The sequence below is a fragment of the Oryctolagus cuniculus genome, chromosome 20 (assembly GCF_964237555.1).
Source record: "Oryctolagus cuniculus chromosome 20, mOryCun1.1, whole genome shotgun sequence".
Classification (NCBI taxonomy): Eukaryota; Metazoa; Chordata; class Mammalia; order Lagomorpha; family Leporidae; genus Oryctolagus; species Oryctolagus cuniculus.
Window position 1 is genome coordinate 13604759 of NC_091451.1, and position 16754 is coordinate 13621512.

General features: G+C 50.8%; 1 protein-coding gene across 1 annotated transcript; it reads left to right on the top strand.

Moving 5' to 3' along the window:
• The first annotated feature begins 1299 nt into the window (after positions 1–1299).
• Positions 1300–15585, top strand: RDH12 (retinol dehydrogenase 12). Its single transcript, XM_002719510.5, has 7 exons — positions 1300–1516; positions 3599–3717; positions 4698–4853; positions 6261–6365; positions 7430–7639; positions 11140–11329; positions 14912–15585. Exons 1-7 carry the CDS (start codon positions 1449–1451, stop codon positions 15012–15014), a joined length of 951 nt encoding a protein of 316 aa, XP_002719556.1. The 5' UTR covers positions 1300–1448; the 3' UTR covers positions 15015–15585.
• The last annotated feature ends 1169 nt before the right edge of the window (positions 15586–16754 follow it).

Consider the following 16754-nt stretch of genomic DNA (forward strand, 5'->3'; position numbering starts at 1 on the left):
TCTGCCTCCCAGACAAACTCAAGACAAGTTGAGGGCAGGGCATCTTGGATCTGAGTCAGGAGAAGTTCCCCCTGGGAATTATCTGATGGCTCCTTGTTCAGTTGATCGGGTGCAAGGGACAGGCACTGTGCCTTCCTCGGACTTGGTGCGATGCCTGGCGCTGAGACGTGCTCACATGTTGCTGGACGGGTGGATCGGTGAGCACAGGAGGGAACACCTGCTGCCCCGGGAGCCTTCTGTCATGCGTGAGTCGTCTGCAGGCTCCTCTGGCTTCACAGCAGAGCACACGAATGGGGCAGGATTCCTGGGCCCATTTCCCAGCTCCTTTCCCGGAGAGCAACGAACCCCACTTCTCCTTCTCCCATCCCCTAACAGGCAGCCAGAGGCTCAGAGCTTCTGCGACTTTTTTCTTGTGTTTCCCCTCATCTTTCACAACATTCAACTGAAACCTCACCCTCCTTCATCACCTCTCCTCTTTCTACACCACACTGTTGGGGAAAGCAAGTGGGACGGCAGGGAAACAGACGTCAGTACGGCTGACCCGAACAGCTGACTTACATGCTCAGTACACGCTAGTATCTGTCTCAGATCTCCTGTTTAATTACGGTATGCTTGAAACAAGTGGGCATATGTTTTTTCCTATCATGCCCATTGTACAAGGGAGGGAAATGCGCTTTAGTAAGTTGCCCGGGGTCACAGAGCTACAAGTAGATGACCTGGAATTTGAACCAGCAAGTCTGGCTCTAGAGGCCAGGGTACCTGCACTCTGAACTCTTTCCTTGGCACGTGCAAGTGTGTGTTAGTTTCACCGAAGTGCAAGATAAAAATGCAGAAAAGTGCACAAACCGACAGATTTGTGACTCAACAGATTTTTTCCCCCCAAAATAAGTACAGGAGGGTATGCTAGCACCCAGCTTAAGGATCAGGACATGGCCTGTGCCCCAGGCGCTCCAGCCACGCCCCCGCCTAATCACTCTGCCAGCTTCCCTAAGGCAGACCTCTCTCCTGACTTCTCCCACCATTCCTCTGCGACATTCTTCCTCATCCTGCTTGAATCACGCTTGTATTTCAAGCATCACGGAGTCTGTTGCTAAAGTTAAAAATGTTCTACCTGCAGGAGTAGAGGCGGGGAAATCGTTGATGGTGTGAGAATTAGGAGGCAGGCATTCCGGTTTCCCCCACCTTCTCTCGGTCCGCGAGTGTCAGGTTCTAATCTTGCCTTCAGCCCCTTCCCGCCAGGACTACATCTCCCAGGAGGCTGTGCTCTGACAGCCTTCGGATTTAAATAGGATTCTGGGCGCTGCGTGGGGCCAGGCTGTTGCTCAGCACCAGGCAGGCAGGCAGGCAGCGAGAGGACGAAGAAGCAGCCAAGAGTTGGAGCCAGACCAGGAGCCTGAGCCGGAGTTGGGGTGGAGGCTGGAGCAGCAGCAACTGAAGAAGTTGAAAAGATGTTGGTTGTCTTGGGACTGCTCACCTGCTTCCTTTCTGTTTTGTACGTGACAGCTCCGTCCATCAGGTTTGTCTTAATTCAACAGCTCCTAACCATTGCTTGCAGAGTCCTGCGCAGGGAGCCTGCTGTGGGAGGAGAAAGGGAAGGGAGAGAAAGTCTGGGAGAGGAGAACAGGAAGGAAGGAGGGGTAATGGACACCGTGGGGGAAGATAAGAAGGAGGCACCTGGGGCTGAGAGGGGTGAGGCTGATTTGAATTCTGGTGCTGGCGGCTGGTTGAGTGGCTGGCTTTGCTCAAAGTAGCTCACCAGGCAACTTAGGTGGAGCCCTGGCTCTTTCACTCCTTTGCCTTGGGTTCTCTGATGAGCTCTCTTCTGTCCCTGACCGAGGAGGTGACTCTGTTGGGTTGTCATGGGTGGCCTTTGTTGAGGGACTCAGCTTGAACCACAGTACCAGGCACTTTGGGAAGGAAACAGACACACTGTGTTCCCCTTGTGACGACCCTCAACTGATGTCCTGAGATGGCTCTTTTCCTGTGGGATTTGTGGAGGTGCTGAAACCACATGTATTCTGCATGGAGAATTTTTAAAAATGGCTGATGATAAAGGAAGCTAAAGGGACACATGAGGGGCAGGGGGTTCCCTAGGTCCTGGCATAGAGACCTAGGTTCAAATCCCAGTTCTATCACTAATAGAAGTGACTCGAACTTCTTTTCGGTCTTCTCCACTCTCATGTGGAGACAATACTGGCAGGTGCCTAGCCCAGTGCTTGGCAGACGGTTCAGAAATGTCAGTTCTGCTCCCCTCTGGTCTTCTTTTTTGGAACCTGTGATGCCAACCTCATGTAAAGGAATGCCGCATGCACAGAGGTCTAAACGAGGGAGGTTTTTCTCTGTGTGCTGATGGCCAGAATAAAATCTCTGGTATGATGGCACAGGGTCTCAGAGGATGCCCCATCGTCTAAAACTGGAGAGGCAGCCCAGGGTGGATGTCGACCCCCTCCAATCCCCCAAGTGCTGTTGATCAGGTACTCCCAAGGATGCTTTTTGAAGACTTAGGACTGGGGGGGCCAGTGCCGTGCTCACTTGGTTAATCCTCTGCCTGCAGTGCCAGCATCCCATATGGGTGCCGGGTTCTAGTCCCAGTTGCTCCTCTTCCAGTCCAGCTCTCTGCTGTGACCCAGGAAGGCAGTGGAGGATAGCCCAGGTGCTTGGGCTCCTGCACCCGTGTGGGAGACCAGGAAAAAGCGCCTGGCTCCTGGTTTCAGATTGGCATAGCTCCAGCCATGGTGGCCATCTCGGGGGTGAACCAATGGAAGGAAGACCTTTCTCTCTCTCTCACTGTCTAACTCTATCTGTCAAATAAAATAAAATAAAATAAAAGACCTAGGACTCCAGACCATTGAAGCCACCAATGTTGGTCACACATATGTCCTGGATGTCGGCTGGAGGAGGAGGCTGACCTCCAAAGACCTCTGGAGAGAAGGGCTCGATATGTCGGGCACCTAACAAGGGAGGTCTCTGTTGGCCTTGGCTCAAGAGCACTTACTAATTTGCCTAGATGGTTGTTTGTAGCTTCTGGGCACATGACCGTCTAACTTGTGCTGAAGAGCTAGTGACAACCTTGTCCAGTGGAAATCCTTGTCCCAGGGGCTGGTGTTTGGTCCAGTGGTCAAGTTGTCGCTTATGAGACGTCTACATCTTTTTGGAGTACCTGGTTCCAGTCCCAGTTCCTCCACTTCCAGTCCAGCTTCCTGCTTCCTGGGAGGCAGCGGATGGCAGCTTAGGTGGTTGGGTCCTTGACACCCATGTGGGAGAGCTGGAATAAGGTCCTGGCTTCTAGTTTTGGCCTGGCCCATGTCTGGCTGTTGTGGGCATTTGGGAAGTGAACCAGTGGATCAAAGATATCTCTGTCTGTCTGTCTGTCTCTCTCTCTCTTTCCTCTCCCCTTCCCCTTCTTGTTGCCTTTCAAATAAAGTGAAAATAAACACATACATAAAAAAAGCCTTTGTCCCATGAAGATTAGCTTTTTTGGGCCTCCTTGATCTACCTTGAAGATATCACTCTTTGAGCCTGGATGGCTTTATTTTATGTGTCTCAGTGTGCCGCTGGGAAGGGAGATACGTGATGCTCTTGTTTCCCTTGCTGCTAGGAAGTTCTTTGCCGGTGGAGTCTGCCAAACAAACATACAGCTTCCCGGGAAGGTGGTGGTGATCACTGGCGCTAACACAGGCATCGGCAAGGAGACAGCCAGGGAGCTCGCTCGCCGAGGCAAGTCTCCTCTCCCGTCTCTGTGGGGTGGTGCCTCTCACCCTTCTCCCTGCGGCCTCTACCACATCTCCCTGTCTTCCCTCCTGGACTTGGAGGTTCTGATCAGGAATTCAAGGACCCTGGGAATTCAGGCTCGAAGCTGACACCAGTTCACTCTGTGGCCTTCAACAGAGCTTCCTTCTTCCTTGCTCCTTCACTACTCGATAAAGTCAGGAAACCAGGGACGCGTGCGTATGCAGTGACATTTCAAAAAGTTTGTAGAAATCGGAATTAAAGGCAAATTTATTTTTGGAGCAAAAAGATTTTGAAATCCATGCATATCAGAGTTTTATTTCCCATGTGCATTTTCCATAAACTTTTGAAGATCCCTTGTAATATTGGTCAAGTCAGTTATTCTAAAAGGAGACACTAAGCAATGTGAGATATTGGAGTATAAAACTAGGTTGCCAGCATGACATTAAGCTGCCAGCAAGAATACTGAGCCGGGCAGGCGTGGGGGCACAGCAGGTTAAGCTGCTGCCTGCACTGCCCACATCCCATAGCCGAGCGCTGGTTTGAGTCCCGGCTTCTCTGTTTCCAATCCAGCTTTATGCTATTGCACTCTGGGAGGCAGCTGGTAATGACTCAAGTGCTTGGTGTCCTGCCACCCCTATGGGAGACCCAGATGGGGTTCTGGGTTTTTGGCTTTGGCCTAGCCCATCCCTGGCTGTTGTAGGCATTTGGGCAGAGTGGACCAGTGGGTAGAAGATCTCTCTCTCTCTCTCTGCCTTTCAAGTAGTCGAAAATAGATAAACATTCTTAAAAACCTAGAATACTGAGCAGTCCTTCCATGAGAATCCTGCACTGAGAATTTGGCTACTCCACAGCTCTAGGGATGGCTGTTAGAATGCGCTGAGCGCCAGTCCCAAGCTGACTCACACGCACCCAGTCTTTCTTAGCCTAGGATCCGAGCGCATTGTCCTCTCTTTGTTTGGCCGCAGGAGCTCGAGTGTACATCGCCTGTCGAGACATACTGAAGGGGGAGTCTGCTGCCAGTGAAATCCGAGCGGATACCAAGAACTCCCAGGTGCTGGTGCGGAAATTGGACCTCTCTGACACCAAATCCATCAGAGCCTTTGCTGAGGGCTTCTTGGCAGGTGAGGCCCTGGTGGATAGCTGGAAAAGCAGGAAACTGGGCAGGGGAGTGGCCACCCCACCCTGGACTATCTGCAGCCATCATCAGAACCGCTGTGGATCCCACTGGACAGGTTCTGCCACATGAACCCTCAGGACAGAGGACTGGCAAGGGCAGGGTGGGTAGACGAGCTGGGCAGGATCCTTATCGCCTCTTTTTGCCTCTGCAGTGGGAATGTCGGAGGTGTCAGCTCCCTGTCTGGGCTTGCCTCCTTGGCATCAAGGTGTGGCCCTGGTGCCACTCACTTTTATTTTCATTCTCAGAATCAACCTTCTGCGGCCACAGGCACTAGACGAGGTTGTGCTGCTCCCAAGAATTTTCTGGCTCTTAGAAAATGACCAGCTTCTACCAGGAACTATGAAATCCATACAGCACAGGGACCATGTCTGCCTTGCTTTAGCACGGGGTTCCCAGTGCCCCAACAGCGTGGTCTGGTCCAGAGTCAGTAATAAGAATGTATTTGCTGGGCCAGTGCCGTGGCTCAATAGGCTAATCCTCCGCCTGCGGCGCCAGCACACCAGGTTCTAGTCCCGGTAGGGGCGCCGGATTCTGTCCCGGTTGCCCCTCTTCCAGGCCAGCTCTCTGCTGTGGCCCGGGAGTGCAGTGGAGGATGGCCCAAATGCTTGGGCCCTGCACCCGCATGGGAGACCAGGAGAAGCACCTGGCTCCTGCCATCGGATCAGCGTGGTGCTCTGGCCGCAGCACACCAGCCGTGGCGGCCGTTGGAGGGTGAACCAACGGCAAAGGAAGACCTTTCTCTCTGTCTCTCTCTCTCACTATCTGTGGGGAGCAACTCAGACTAGACTGTTACTCGAATTAAGACTTATTCTATGCATCTGCTCTTCCACAATATGGCGCTGGGAGAGGAGGAAACAGCTTCTACACAGCTGCCTCCAGTTCAATCAATAAACAGCAGGACCTGCTCCTGATTGGAGGAGAGCAGCATACTCGGCGTGTGGGTAGCAGAGTTGGGATTGGTGGAAGAGGACTATAAAGAAGGAGAGAGACAACATGCACCAGGAACATCTAAAGGGAACACCTGTGCAGCCCCCGAGAGAGCCGGCCGGCGGTGTGCCGCTCCCCCGCGGAAGTGGGGAATGTGGCAGGGGGAACCGCCCTTCCACGGAGGTGGAAGGGTCGGTAGCCAACCCGGGAAGAACCAGCAGCAAACCCGGGGAGGGCTGAGCAAACAAAAGAACAGCGCGGGGTCCTGTGTCGTTCCTCTGCGAAGAGGGGGACCGACAGTGGTGATACCTATCACCCCAACAGAGAGCTCACCCACAAAGGCAAGGGGTAGACACTCAGCACTGTGACAGGCAGCTGGCAGGCTCCTTGCTGACCACGGGGTCTCCTTGGTTGTGCTCCATAGAGGAAAAGCAGCTCCATATTCTAATCAACAATGCGGGGGTGATGCTGTGTCCGCAGTCCAAGACGGCCGATGGCTTCGAAACCCACCTGGGCGTCAACCACCTGGGTAAGTAGCTCTGGGTGACTGAAATGTGAGACAGACCCCACCTCAGTCTTTGGAGGAGATCCCCGTATCCGTGTGGAGAATCTCCAGGGGTCCTCAGAGGGCTTGGCATTCACTGTCCCTCCCATGAGCAGTCAAAAATAATGACAGCCTACCCATGCCATTAAGAAATCCCAAATCTCAGGGGATGCCAGGGAGGAGAGTGTTGTTCTTGCTTGGGGCAGCGGCAGTGCAACATGTTATATTCTGGGCCAGACCCAGGGGCATGCAGGAATCTGGGCTTGGCTGGATGGGGTCACATCCAGATGAGGGCCAAAGAAGCCCAGGGTTGGTCTGTAAAGGTAGACAAACCTTGAGAACATGCTAGGGTTCAGAGAGGAGAGCACGGCACATGTTCCACTCCCTGGGTGTGAGTGTGCCTGGTCCCACGGTTGCGCGATCATGGCCCTACGGGGGAGCTGGAAGCCAGCAGGTGGGTGTTTCTCCTGACTGGGACAAGGGCAAATAAGTATAGATTAGGTATTTTTTTTTTTGACAGGCAGAGTGGACAATGAGAGAGAGAGAGACAGAGAGAAAGGTCTTCCTTTGCCGTTGGTTCACCTTCCAATGGCCGCCGTGGCCGGCGTGCTGCAGCCGGCGCACTGCGTTGATCCGAAGGCAGGAGCCAGGTGCTTCTCCTGGTCTCCCATGGGGTGCAGGGCCCAAGCACTTGGGCCATCCTCCACTGCACACCCGGGCCACATCAGAGAGCTGGCCTGGAAGAGGGGCAACCGGGACAGAATCCGGCACCCTGACTGGGACTAGAACCCGGTATGCCGGTGCCGCAGGCGGAGGATTAGCCTATTGAGCCACGGCGCCAGCCTAGATTAGGTATTGTTGCCTTCCTTGTAGTCTAGATCTGTCCCTCATCTTGGGGAATCTAACACTAACTGACCGTTAGCACTCTGTTACTTGTGGCAGCAAAATTTGTTCACACCCAGAAGATAGTGAGCTAACACTGAAGTCCTGTCGTGAGCTCCCACACCCTGAGCCCAGGCTGCCATCTCCCCCTCTGCTTCTCCTTGTAGGCCACTTCCTTCTCACATACCTGCTCCTGGAGCGGCTGAAGGAGTCTGCTCCCGCACGGGTGGTGAACCTGGCATCGGTGGCCCACTATGTTGGCAAGATTCGATTCCATGACCTTCAGGGTGAGAAGTATTATTGCAGCAGTTTTGCCTATTGCCAAAGCAAGCTGGCCAATGTGCTTTTCACTCGTGAGCTGGCCAAGAGGCTCCAAGGTAAGCTTGAGGAAAGGGCCAGGGTTAAAGTAGTAAAAACTGGGTTCCCTGACTGCACGAAAGGTTCATAGACACTTCTGAACACACTGTCAAACACTCATCCCTGTGCACTCTATGGAGAATGAGGTTATAAACAGAATAAAACAATGGAGTCCTTGCTTTCTAGGAAACCTGATACTGAATGGGAGTTAGCAATCTCATTGTTACCTTACATTTACGGATTTATGGCACATCTTATCTCATAACTTTTACCTCATTTAATTTTCACAGTCTTAGCAATGAGTAGAGAGGGTATTATTTTTAAATTGCTATTTATTTATTTGAAAGGAGGAGAGAGAGAGAGAGAGGAGGGAAAGAAACAGAGATTTTCTAGCCACTGTTTCATTCCCTAAATGCTCACAACAGCTAGAGCTGAAACCAGGATCCTGGAACTTGATCCAGGTCTCCCACGTGGGCGGCAGGGACCCAACTACTGGAGCCATCGCCTGCTGCCTCTCAGAGTGCACATTAGCAGGAAGCTGGGATTGGAAGCAGAGCTGGGACTTGAACTCAGGCACTCTGGTGTGGGATATGGATGTCCCAAGCAGTGGCTTAACTGCTATGCCAAATGCTGCCCCTAAAGTGGGTATTTTTATTCCTGTATAGTAGGTCAGTACTGAGGTGCATGGAAATAGCTCCGGGTTATACGGCAAGAACTGAAATGTGGGTGCTCTGCTTCCAGTCATGGCGCATGCAGCCTTCTCTGTTCCCTATGCTGAGCTCCACGTAGTGAGCTGAGCTACAGAACCGCCAGTGCCTGACTTCAATTCCTAATACCTGGACCATCACCTGCCACCTCCCAGGGTGCACATTAGCAGGAAGCTGGAGTCAGAAGTGGAACCACGGGGCTGGTGTGACGGCACAGCAGATTAAACTACTACTTGCGACGTTGGCATCCCATATTGGAGCGCTGGTTTGAGTCCCAGCGGCTCTGTTTCCAATCTAGTGTCTTGCTAATGCACCTGGGAAAGCAGCAGAGTATGGCCTAGGTACGTGGGCCCCTGCCACCCATGTAGAAGTTCTGGGCTCCTGGCTTCAGCCTGGACCAGCCTCAGATGTTGCAGCCATTTGGGAAGTCAAACAGCAGATAGAAGATCTCTCTCTCTCTCTCTCTGAGTGTGTGTGTGTTCTCTCTCCCTTCTCCCTTGCTCCTCCCCATCACTCTTTTTTTTAAAGATTTATTTACTTATTTAGAAGTCAGAGTTACACAGAGAGAGAAGGAGAGGCAGAGAGAGAGAGAGAGAGAGAGAGAGAGAGAGAGAGATCTTCCATCCACTGGTTCACTCTCCAATTGACCGCAACGATCAGAGCTGTGCTGATGTGAAGCCAGGAGCCAGGAGCTTCATCCAGGTCTCCCACATGGGTGCAGGGGCCCAAGGACTTGGGCCATCTTCCACTGCTTTTCCAGGTCATAGCAGAGAGCTAGACTGGAAGTGAAGCAGCCAAGACTTGAACCAGCACCCATATGGGATGCTGGCACTGCAGGCGGCAGCTTTACCTGCTACACCACAGCGCTGGCCCCATGAATACATCTTAAAAAAAAATAAATAAGAAGTAGACCCAGGACTTGAACCTCTGACATTTTGATATGGAATGCAGGCATCCCACACATCCCCCACCAGGTGTCTTAACTGCTGTACCAAATGCTCGCTCCATGAGGCCGACTCTTAATCTTTTATGATTCTGTGGTCCTCTGCGGTTTTGGGGGAGCGACTGGCTCTGTGATAACTCCAAATCTGGGGGATCATTTGCTACCATAAATAAGCCAGAGTTTGGGAATAGTGATTTTTACTATCAGAATGCCAAAGTTAGAAGAATAAGGTAATCATAAAAAGAAATAATACTTGTAACAATAACCAGGAGTTTTGTGCGTGCCATGAAATATGCATCTTCACTCATTTAATGCTCGTAGCATTGCTGTGTGGTAGGAGCTATTATTTTCCCACACTTTATAATGAAGATACAGGCCCAGATATAAAGAAATAAGTTCAATTAATTTCCTACCTGGGCCAGGATTCAAATCTAGACCATCCAGCTCCAGAGTATTCAGACTTTTTTCTAATTTTTTTTTTTTAATTTGACACACACACACACAGCTCCTGTGACTGGGGCTGGGCCAGGGGCTGGAGCCAGAAGCTCGGAAATCAATTTGGGTCTCCTACATGGATGGCAGGAACCCAATTCCTTGAGCCATCACATCCCAGTGTCTGCACTGGGAGGAAGCTGGAATCAGGAGCTGGAGCCGGGAATTGAACCCAGGCAGTGTAATGTAGGATGTGAGTGTTTTGGCCCATGTCTTCTCAACTAGGCCCAATGCCTGCTTCAGGAATCTGTTCCCTTTACTCTATATCAGGGTTGGCCCTGCAGCCTGCTAGGTCTGACCCTAGGCAATTTATTTAACCTCTCTGTTTTGTTTTTTAAAGCTTTATTTATTTATTTTAAAAGCAGAGTTACCAATAAGCAGAGGCAGAGAGAGAGAGAGAGAAGTCTTCCTTCCGCTGGTTCATTCCCCAGATGGCTGCAATGGCCGGAGCTGTGCCAATCCAAAGGCGGGAGCCAGGAGCTTCTTCCGGGTCTCCCATGCGGGTGCAAGGCCCAAGAACTTGGGCCACATTCTGCTGCTTTCCCAGGCCATAGCAGCGAGCTGGATCAGAAGTGGAGCAGCCGAGGCTTGAACCGGCCCCCATATGGGATGCTGGCACTGCAGGCAGAAGCTTTATCAGCTACGCCACAGCACCAGCCCCTATTTAACCTCTTTGTGACCCAGGTTCCTCACCTACATCACAAACTTCTTTAAGAATTAAATGAGACAGTGCCTGTCAAAGAGGTAGCATAGCCCTTGCACAGAATAAGAACTGAAAACAGGTGTCTTGGGGTGGGGTGGGGTGGTGGGGCGGCACATTAACCTCTCAAAGTCTCCGTCAATGCCCCTCAATCTACTTCATTAGATGTGCCTGCAAGGCAAATGCAGCTCAAAACCAAGTCCTAGACCTGCACTTTCCAACCAGGTTGCTACCTCTAAGCCTCTTCTATAGAAAAAGCAGCGACATCACTGTCAGCACTTGATAATGCTACCTATAGCCTGGTTACGGAGACAGAGAGAGAGGTCTTCCATCTGCAGGCAGCTAGATGGGAAGTGGAGCAGCCAGGACTCAAACCAGCATCTGTATGGGACATCAACATTGCAGTCTGCGGCTTAACCCACCATGCCACAGCACCGGCCTTGGACCTGTTGCTTTATTAGTACTTAAGCCACAGTCCAAAGATGACATTGAAGTAGAAGGACCTTGAACATGACACTCTTTCTGGAGCATAGGAGCCTAGAAAGGCAGGTTCTGGGACCTCCTACGCCCCGGGGTTAGCTTTCCTGGCTCCCTTCTTCTCCCTCGTGTGTTTGCCGCAGAGCTGTTTTCCCAGGCTCCAAGTGGATTCCTGGTCTCACTGTGCCCTCTTTGCCCTAGGCACGGGGGTCACCACGTACGCGGTGCACCCAGGCATCGTCAGCTCTGAGCTGGTGCGCCACTCCTTCCTGCTGTGCCTGCTCTGGCGGCTCTTCTCCGTCTTCGTCAAGTCGGCGCGGGAGGGGGCGCAGACCAGCCTGCACTGCGCCCTGGCTGAGGGCCTGGAGCCCCTGAGCGGCAAGTACTTCAGGTGCGTGGGGGCAGCGCGCGTTCTCTGCACCACCTGTGCACTTCCACGGGACACACGGGGCCTCAATCCCCAGCAACTCTGTGCCTGCTGGCGGAATTCAGGTTTGGCCTGGGCCCATAATCCAAATGCGGTTACTTTTCCAAGTAAACTTACGTTGGCAACTCATGTTAGAAAGAGTGGTTTTATGGTTGTTTCATGTTCGTGTGCCGGTTTCCCTATAACTGACAGTTTTCTGAGAGCTGTTCAGACCGCCGGCGGCAGCATGCTGTGTGCAAAGATCATCAGCACGCCCTCTGGATATGTTTTCTCCTTCTTCAAGCTTCTGGCTGACTTGAGCCATGAATTAAAAAAAAAAAAAAAGATTTATCTTTTTGAGAGGTAGAGTTACAGAGAGAAACAGGAGAAACAGAGAGAGGGGAGGGGAGAGAGAGAGAGAGAGAGAGAGAGAGAGAGAGAGAGAGAGAGAATCGTCTATCCACTTGTTCACTCCCCAAATGTCTGCAGGAGCCAGGAACTTCCTCCAGGTCTACCATGTGGGTTCAGGGCCCCAAGCATGTGGGCCATCCTCTGCTGCTCTCCCAGGCACATAAACAGGGAACTGGATCAGAAGTGGAGCAGCCAGGATTTGAGCTGGTGCCCATATGGAATGCCGGTGCTGCAGACCATGGCAATAACCTGCTGAGCCATAGCACCAGTCCCAAGTCATGAATTCTTTAATACCACCTAGCACAAAGTGCTGTGGGAGGTCTCCCAGTGTGCACTGTCTCCCAGTGCTGTCAAGATTGCCATTGTCAGCCGGTGCCTCGGCTCAATAGGTTAATCCCCCGCCTTGCGGTGCTGGCATACCGGGTTCTAGTCCCAGTCAGGGCGCCGGATTCTATCCCGGTTGCCCCTCTTCCAGGCCAGCTCTCTGCTGTGGCCAGAGAGTGCAGTGGAGGATGGCGCAAGTGCTTGGGCCCTGCACCCCATGGGAGACCAGGAGAAGCACCTGGCTCCTATCTTTGGATTGGTGCAGTGCACCGGCTGCAGCACGCTGGCCACAGCGGCCATTGGAGGGTGAACCAATGGCAAAGGAAGACCTTTCTCTCTGTCTCTCTCACTGTCCACTCTGCCTGGCAAAAAAAAAAAAAAAAAAAAAAAAAAAGATTGCTATTGTCTGTTAGAATACAGGAATAGAAATTTCAGTGCTGAATATATATATATATACTTATTAAAATATTTTAAAATTATTTGTCTATTTGAGAGGCAGAGAGAGAGAGCTCCCATCCACTGATTTCCTCTCCAAATGGCCATACAGCCAGGTCCGGGCCAAGGCTGAAGCCAAGAACTGGAAACTCATTCCAGGTGTCCCATGTGGGTGGCAGAGACCCAACTCCTTGAGCCATTGGCACTGCGACCCAGGGTGTGCATTAGCAGGAAGCTGGAGTCAGGAGCCAGAGCCAGGCATTGAATCCAGGAAATCTGATAGGGGAAGCGAGGACGTCTGCCAGTAGGCTAAATGTCTGCCACCCCAAATATTTTTAAAAAGAGAAAGATATCCTCACCCTACTAGAGACAGTATGATGCCAATTTTATATAAAGGACAGACTACATATCTATTAGTATATAAGCAAACAAGACTACAAGGAGGGGCCGGCATTTGCGGCAGCTTGCAGCGCTGGCATCCCCTGAGTACCAGTTTGAGTCCTGGCTGCTCCACTTGTGATCTCTCTGATAATGTGCCTGGGAATGCAGCAGAGAATGAGCCAACTGCTTGGACCCTTGCCACGCTGTGGGAGACCCAGATGAAGTTCTGGGCTCTTGGCTTTGGCCTGGCCAAGCCCAGTTCTGCCAGTCCTTTAGGGAGTGAACCAGCGGATGGAAGGTGTTTCTCTCTCTCCCCTTCCCTGTCTCTCCCCCTTGCTTGGTACCTCTGTTTTTAAAATAAATAGAAATAAGTCTTTAAAAGAAAAAGACTGTTAAGAAAGCAGCTGAATCACAGGCTCATCTTCTCTTACTGGCATTCTCCAAATGTTATACAGGATTTCAATAATTTTTAAAAATATGATTAACAAGCCCCGCCATTAGAACTGTGTTCTCTCTCCACTGCATTACCCCCCCAGTCCCCAGTTCCCCCCCATCCCTGTGCTCATTGCAAAACAAGGCAGGGGTACTTGGTCTGAGGTTCATGGCACACAAGCAGCTCTGTGCATAGAATATTCAAGGGGTCTGTGAACTTGGATGGGAAAATAATACCGCCTTTAGTTTCTCACATGTCCAACTGAAAGCATTTTCTTCACTTATGAATGTAGGCAATGAACTGCAGTAGTAGTAGTGATTCCTGTAACTTTGTCACAGTAAAATTTAAATGTTTTCGTATCACACCGCTGTTGTTGCAGACATTTCAAACTGCATCTTCTACTCGCCACTACTTTGAATATGGTTAGTCCTGGTGGTGGATCTTATTACAGAATATATTCATAAATAAGTCTATGTATTGCTGTTTCACAAATCTGTTCTTAAAATATTTTTAAGGTTTATTTTATTTATTTGAAAGGCAGAGTTTCAGAGAGAGAGGGAGAGGCAGAAAGGGAGAGAGATCTTCTGTCTGCTGGTTCACTCTTCAAATGGCTGTGATGGCTAGGGCTGTGCCAGGCTGAAGCCAGGAGCCAAGAGCTTCTGGGGTGCAGGGGCCCACATACTTGGGCCTTCCTCTGCGGCTGTATCAGGCGCTTTCCCTGCTAATGCAGCCACTTTACCTTTACCCGCTACTCCACAATACCAGCTCCTTATTTTTAAAAATATTTCATTTATTTATTTGAGAGAGTTACAGACAGAGAGACAGAGAAAAATATCTTCTATCTGCTGGTTCCCTCCCCAAATGTCTGCAATGGCCAGAGGTAGGCGATTTGAAGCCAGGAGCCAGGAGCCTCTTCTGAGTCTCCCACATGGGTGCAGGTGCCCAAGGACTTGGGCCATCTTCTGCTGCTCTCCCAGGCCATACGCAGAGAGCTGGATCATAAGAGGAGCAAAAAAAGCCAGGACACAAGCTGGCGCCTATATGGGATGTTGGTGCCATACACAGGCAGAGGCTTAGCCTACTATGCCACGCGTCATCTCCTACCCTTAAAATATTTATAAACTAGGTGAGTGTGGTGGCGCTGCACTGCTGCTTGGGAAGCCTGCATCCCACATCAGAGAGCCAGCTGTTCTGCTTCCAATCCAGCTTCCTGCTAATTTGCATGCTGGGAGGCAGCCAATGAAGGCTCCATTACTTGAGCATGGGAGACCCGGAATGCGTTCCAGGATCCTGACTTAGGCCTGGGCCAGCAGCCCTGGCTGTTGTAGGCACTGGGATGTGAACCAGCAGATAGAAATTCTATCATCTACCTGTTTATCATCTATCCCACTTTTCCCCCCTCTGTTGCTCTGCCTTTCTAGTAAATAAAAAAAAAATTTTTTTAAACTGAATTTCAAGATATTTCATTTCTTTAAATGCAGCATATTATATGTACATTTAGAAACATATGAACAAAAGAGACCATACATGTCTCTAGGCTGCCGATTCTCACTCTGGTACTCACCTCTTTCTCTGCCCTGCAGTGACTGCAAGAGGACCTGGGTGTCTCCGAGGGCTCGAAATAACAAAACAGCCCAGCGCCTGTGGAATGTCAGCTGCGAGCTCCTAGGGATCCAGTGGGAGTAGCTGGTGGAAGGGCCACGTCTCTATCAGGCCCAATCTGCGTCCTAACGAGAGGGGCCGAGAGGGCCAACTGGCCGGCTGCTGCTGTGGGTCCTGCCCGCTCTGATCCTCCTCACCTTTCTGGAAACCTTTGTGCGCCCAATGCTCTCATGAGGCTGACTTACGGCATGAGATGTTCACACTTACAGAGCATTCTTTGCCAGGACTTGGAGAGTTGGCAACCCTCTGTGGGCAGCAGGACTGGGAAGAGTCCAGGCTGGGCACGGGGGTGGCAGAAGAACCCGGGAGATGGGGTCGACTTCCTATCACACATCAGACCAGCCTGAATGTTCAGCCGAGGCAACAGGAGCATCAGTATTAATATTTTAGGGACCATGGACCCCAGCTCTCGATGGATCGCTTCCTTTTGAATGCCAGACACAACCCTGGAGTCTGGACCAAGGCGGGAAGATCTTGGCTAGCCCTGGCCACAAGTGGTTCTTGGAGCCACTGTGTGAAGCTGGATCTGGTCATGCAAATGGTTTCTTTCTCTAGTTCCCTCTAACTCGGCTGTTAAGATAAAGATTTGCATTCATCTCCTTGCCTTATTTGTTTTCTTTGGGAAGCAAAGGGACAATGAAGCAAAGAGGAGAAGCCAGCCTCCTGGTTTAGTGAGTAGTATCTCATCCTACCCACCCATGGCCTTCTTGGAACACAGCAACTGGGTACAAAATACATTGTCTGGTTGCCTACTTTTTCAAATTTCTTCTAGTGCTAGCCTTTTGTTGTCAGAGAAGTGACAGGAGGGGCTCAACTTACAGAGACTCTGAGCTCCACCATGGATTAAGGCCAGAGGTATGACTTTGATTTGATACATAAAGGCAGAAAATTCAGATCCTGATCATCTCTCTGCAGAAATTCATCACTCTTCTCCCTTCTGGCCTCCCTGACCTCCGAGGCTGTGGCCCAGGCAACCTGCTTCTTGCCACAAGCGGGAAGGGCACCAGAAAGAGGTGGGGAGGACGCCTAACCTTTCAACCAAGTGAACCGACCCAGTGCTAAGCCACTCAGCGGGCAAAGGTGACTAAAATGCTCCTGTGCTCCTTTCTTCAACAGTAAACAGACTAAAAAAAAACTCTTTTATTTTGGAAATTTTCAAATAGATAAACCCGGAGCAAATAGTGTCATGAATCCCCATGTACTCATCATCCGGCTTCAACATTATTATTTCATAAATATATATTTGAAAGCTGGAGTCAGAAGTGGAGCCAGAACTAGAACTCCTGCGCTCCCGTACAGGATGCGGTCATCCCAGCAGTATCTTAACCCCTGCACCGAGTGCCTGCCTTCTGCTTATTTTAAAATATTTACAATGGTAGTCCCAGGCCTTACCACAGACTCATATTTAATGGTTCGTCTTGGGAAAGTTTTTTTTTTTAAATATTGGAGGTTACTTTACCAACTTAATATATTAACTTATTTTTTAAAAACAAAGATTATTTTATTTATTTGAAAGACACAATTACAGAGAAAGAGACAGAGAGAAGTCTTCAATTCACTGATTCACTTCCCAAATGGCCAACAATGGTTTGAGCTGAGCTCTCCCAAAGCCAGGAGCCAGGAGATTTCTCCAGATTTCCCATGTGGGTGCAGGGGTCCGTGCACTTGGACCATCCTCCGCTGCTTTCCCAGGCGCATCAGCAGGGAGGTGGATCAGAAGTGGAGCAGCTGGGACTTGAACCAGCGCCCATATTGGATGCTGGT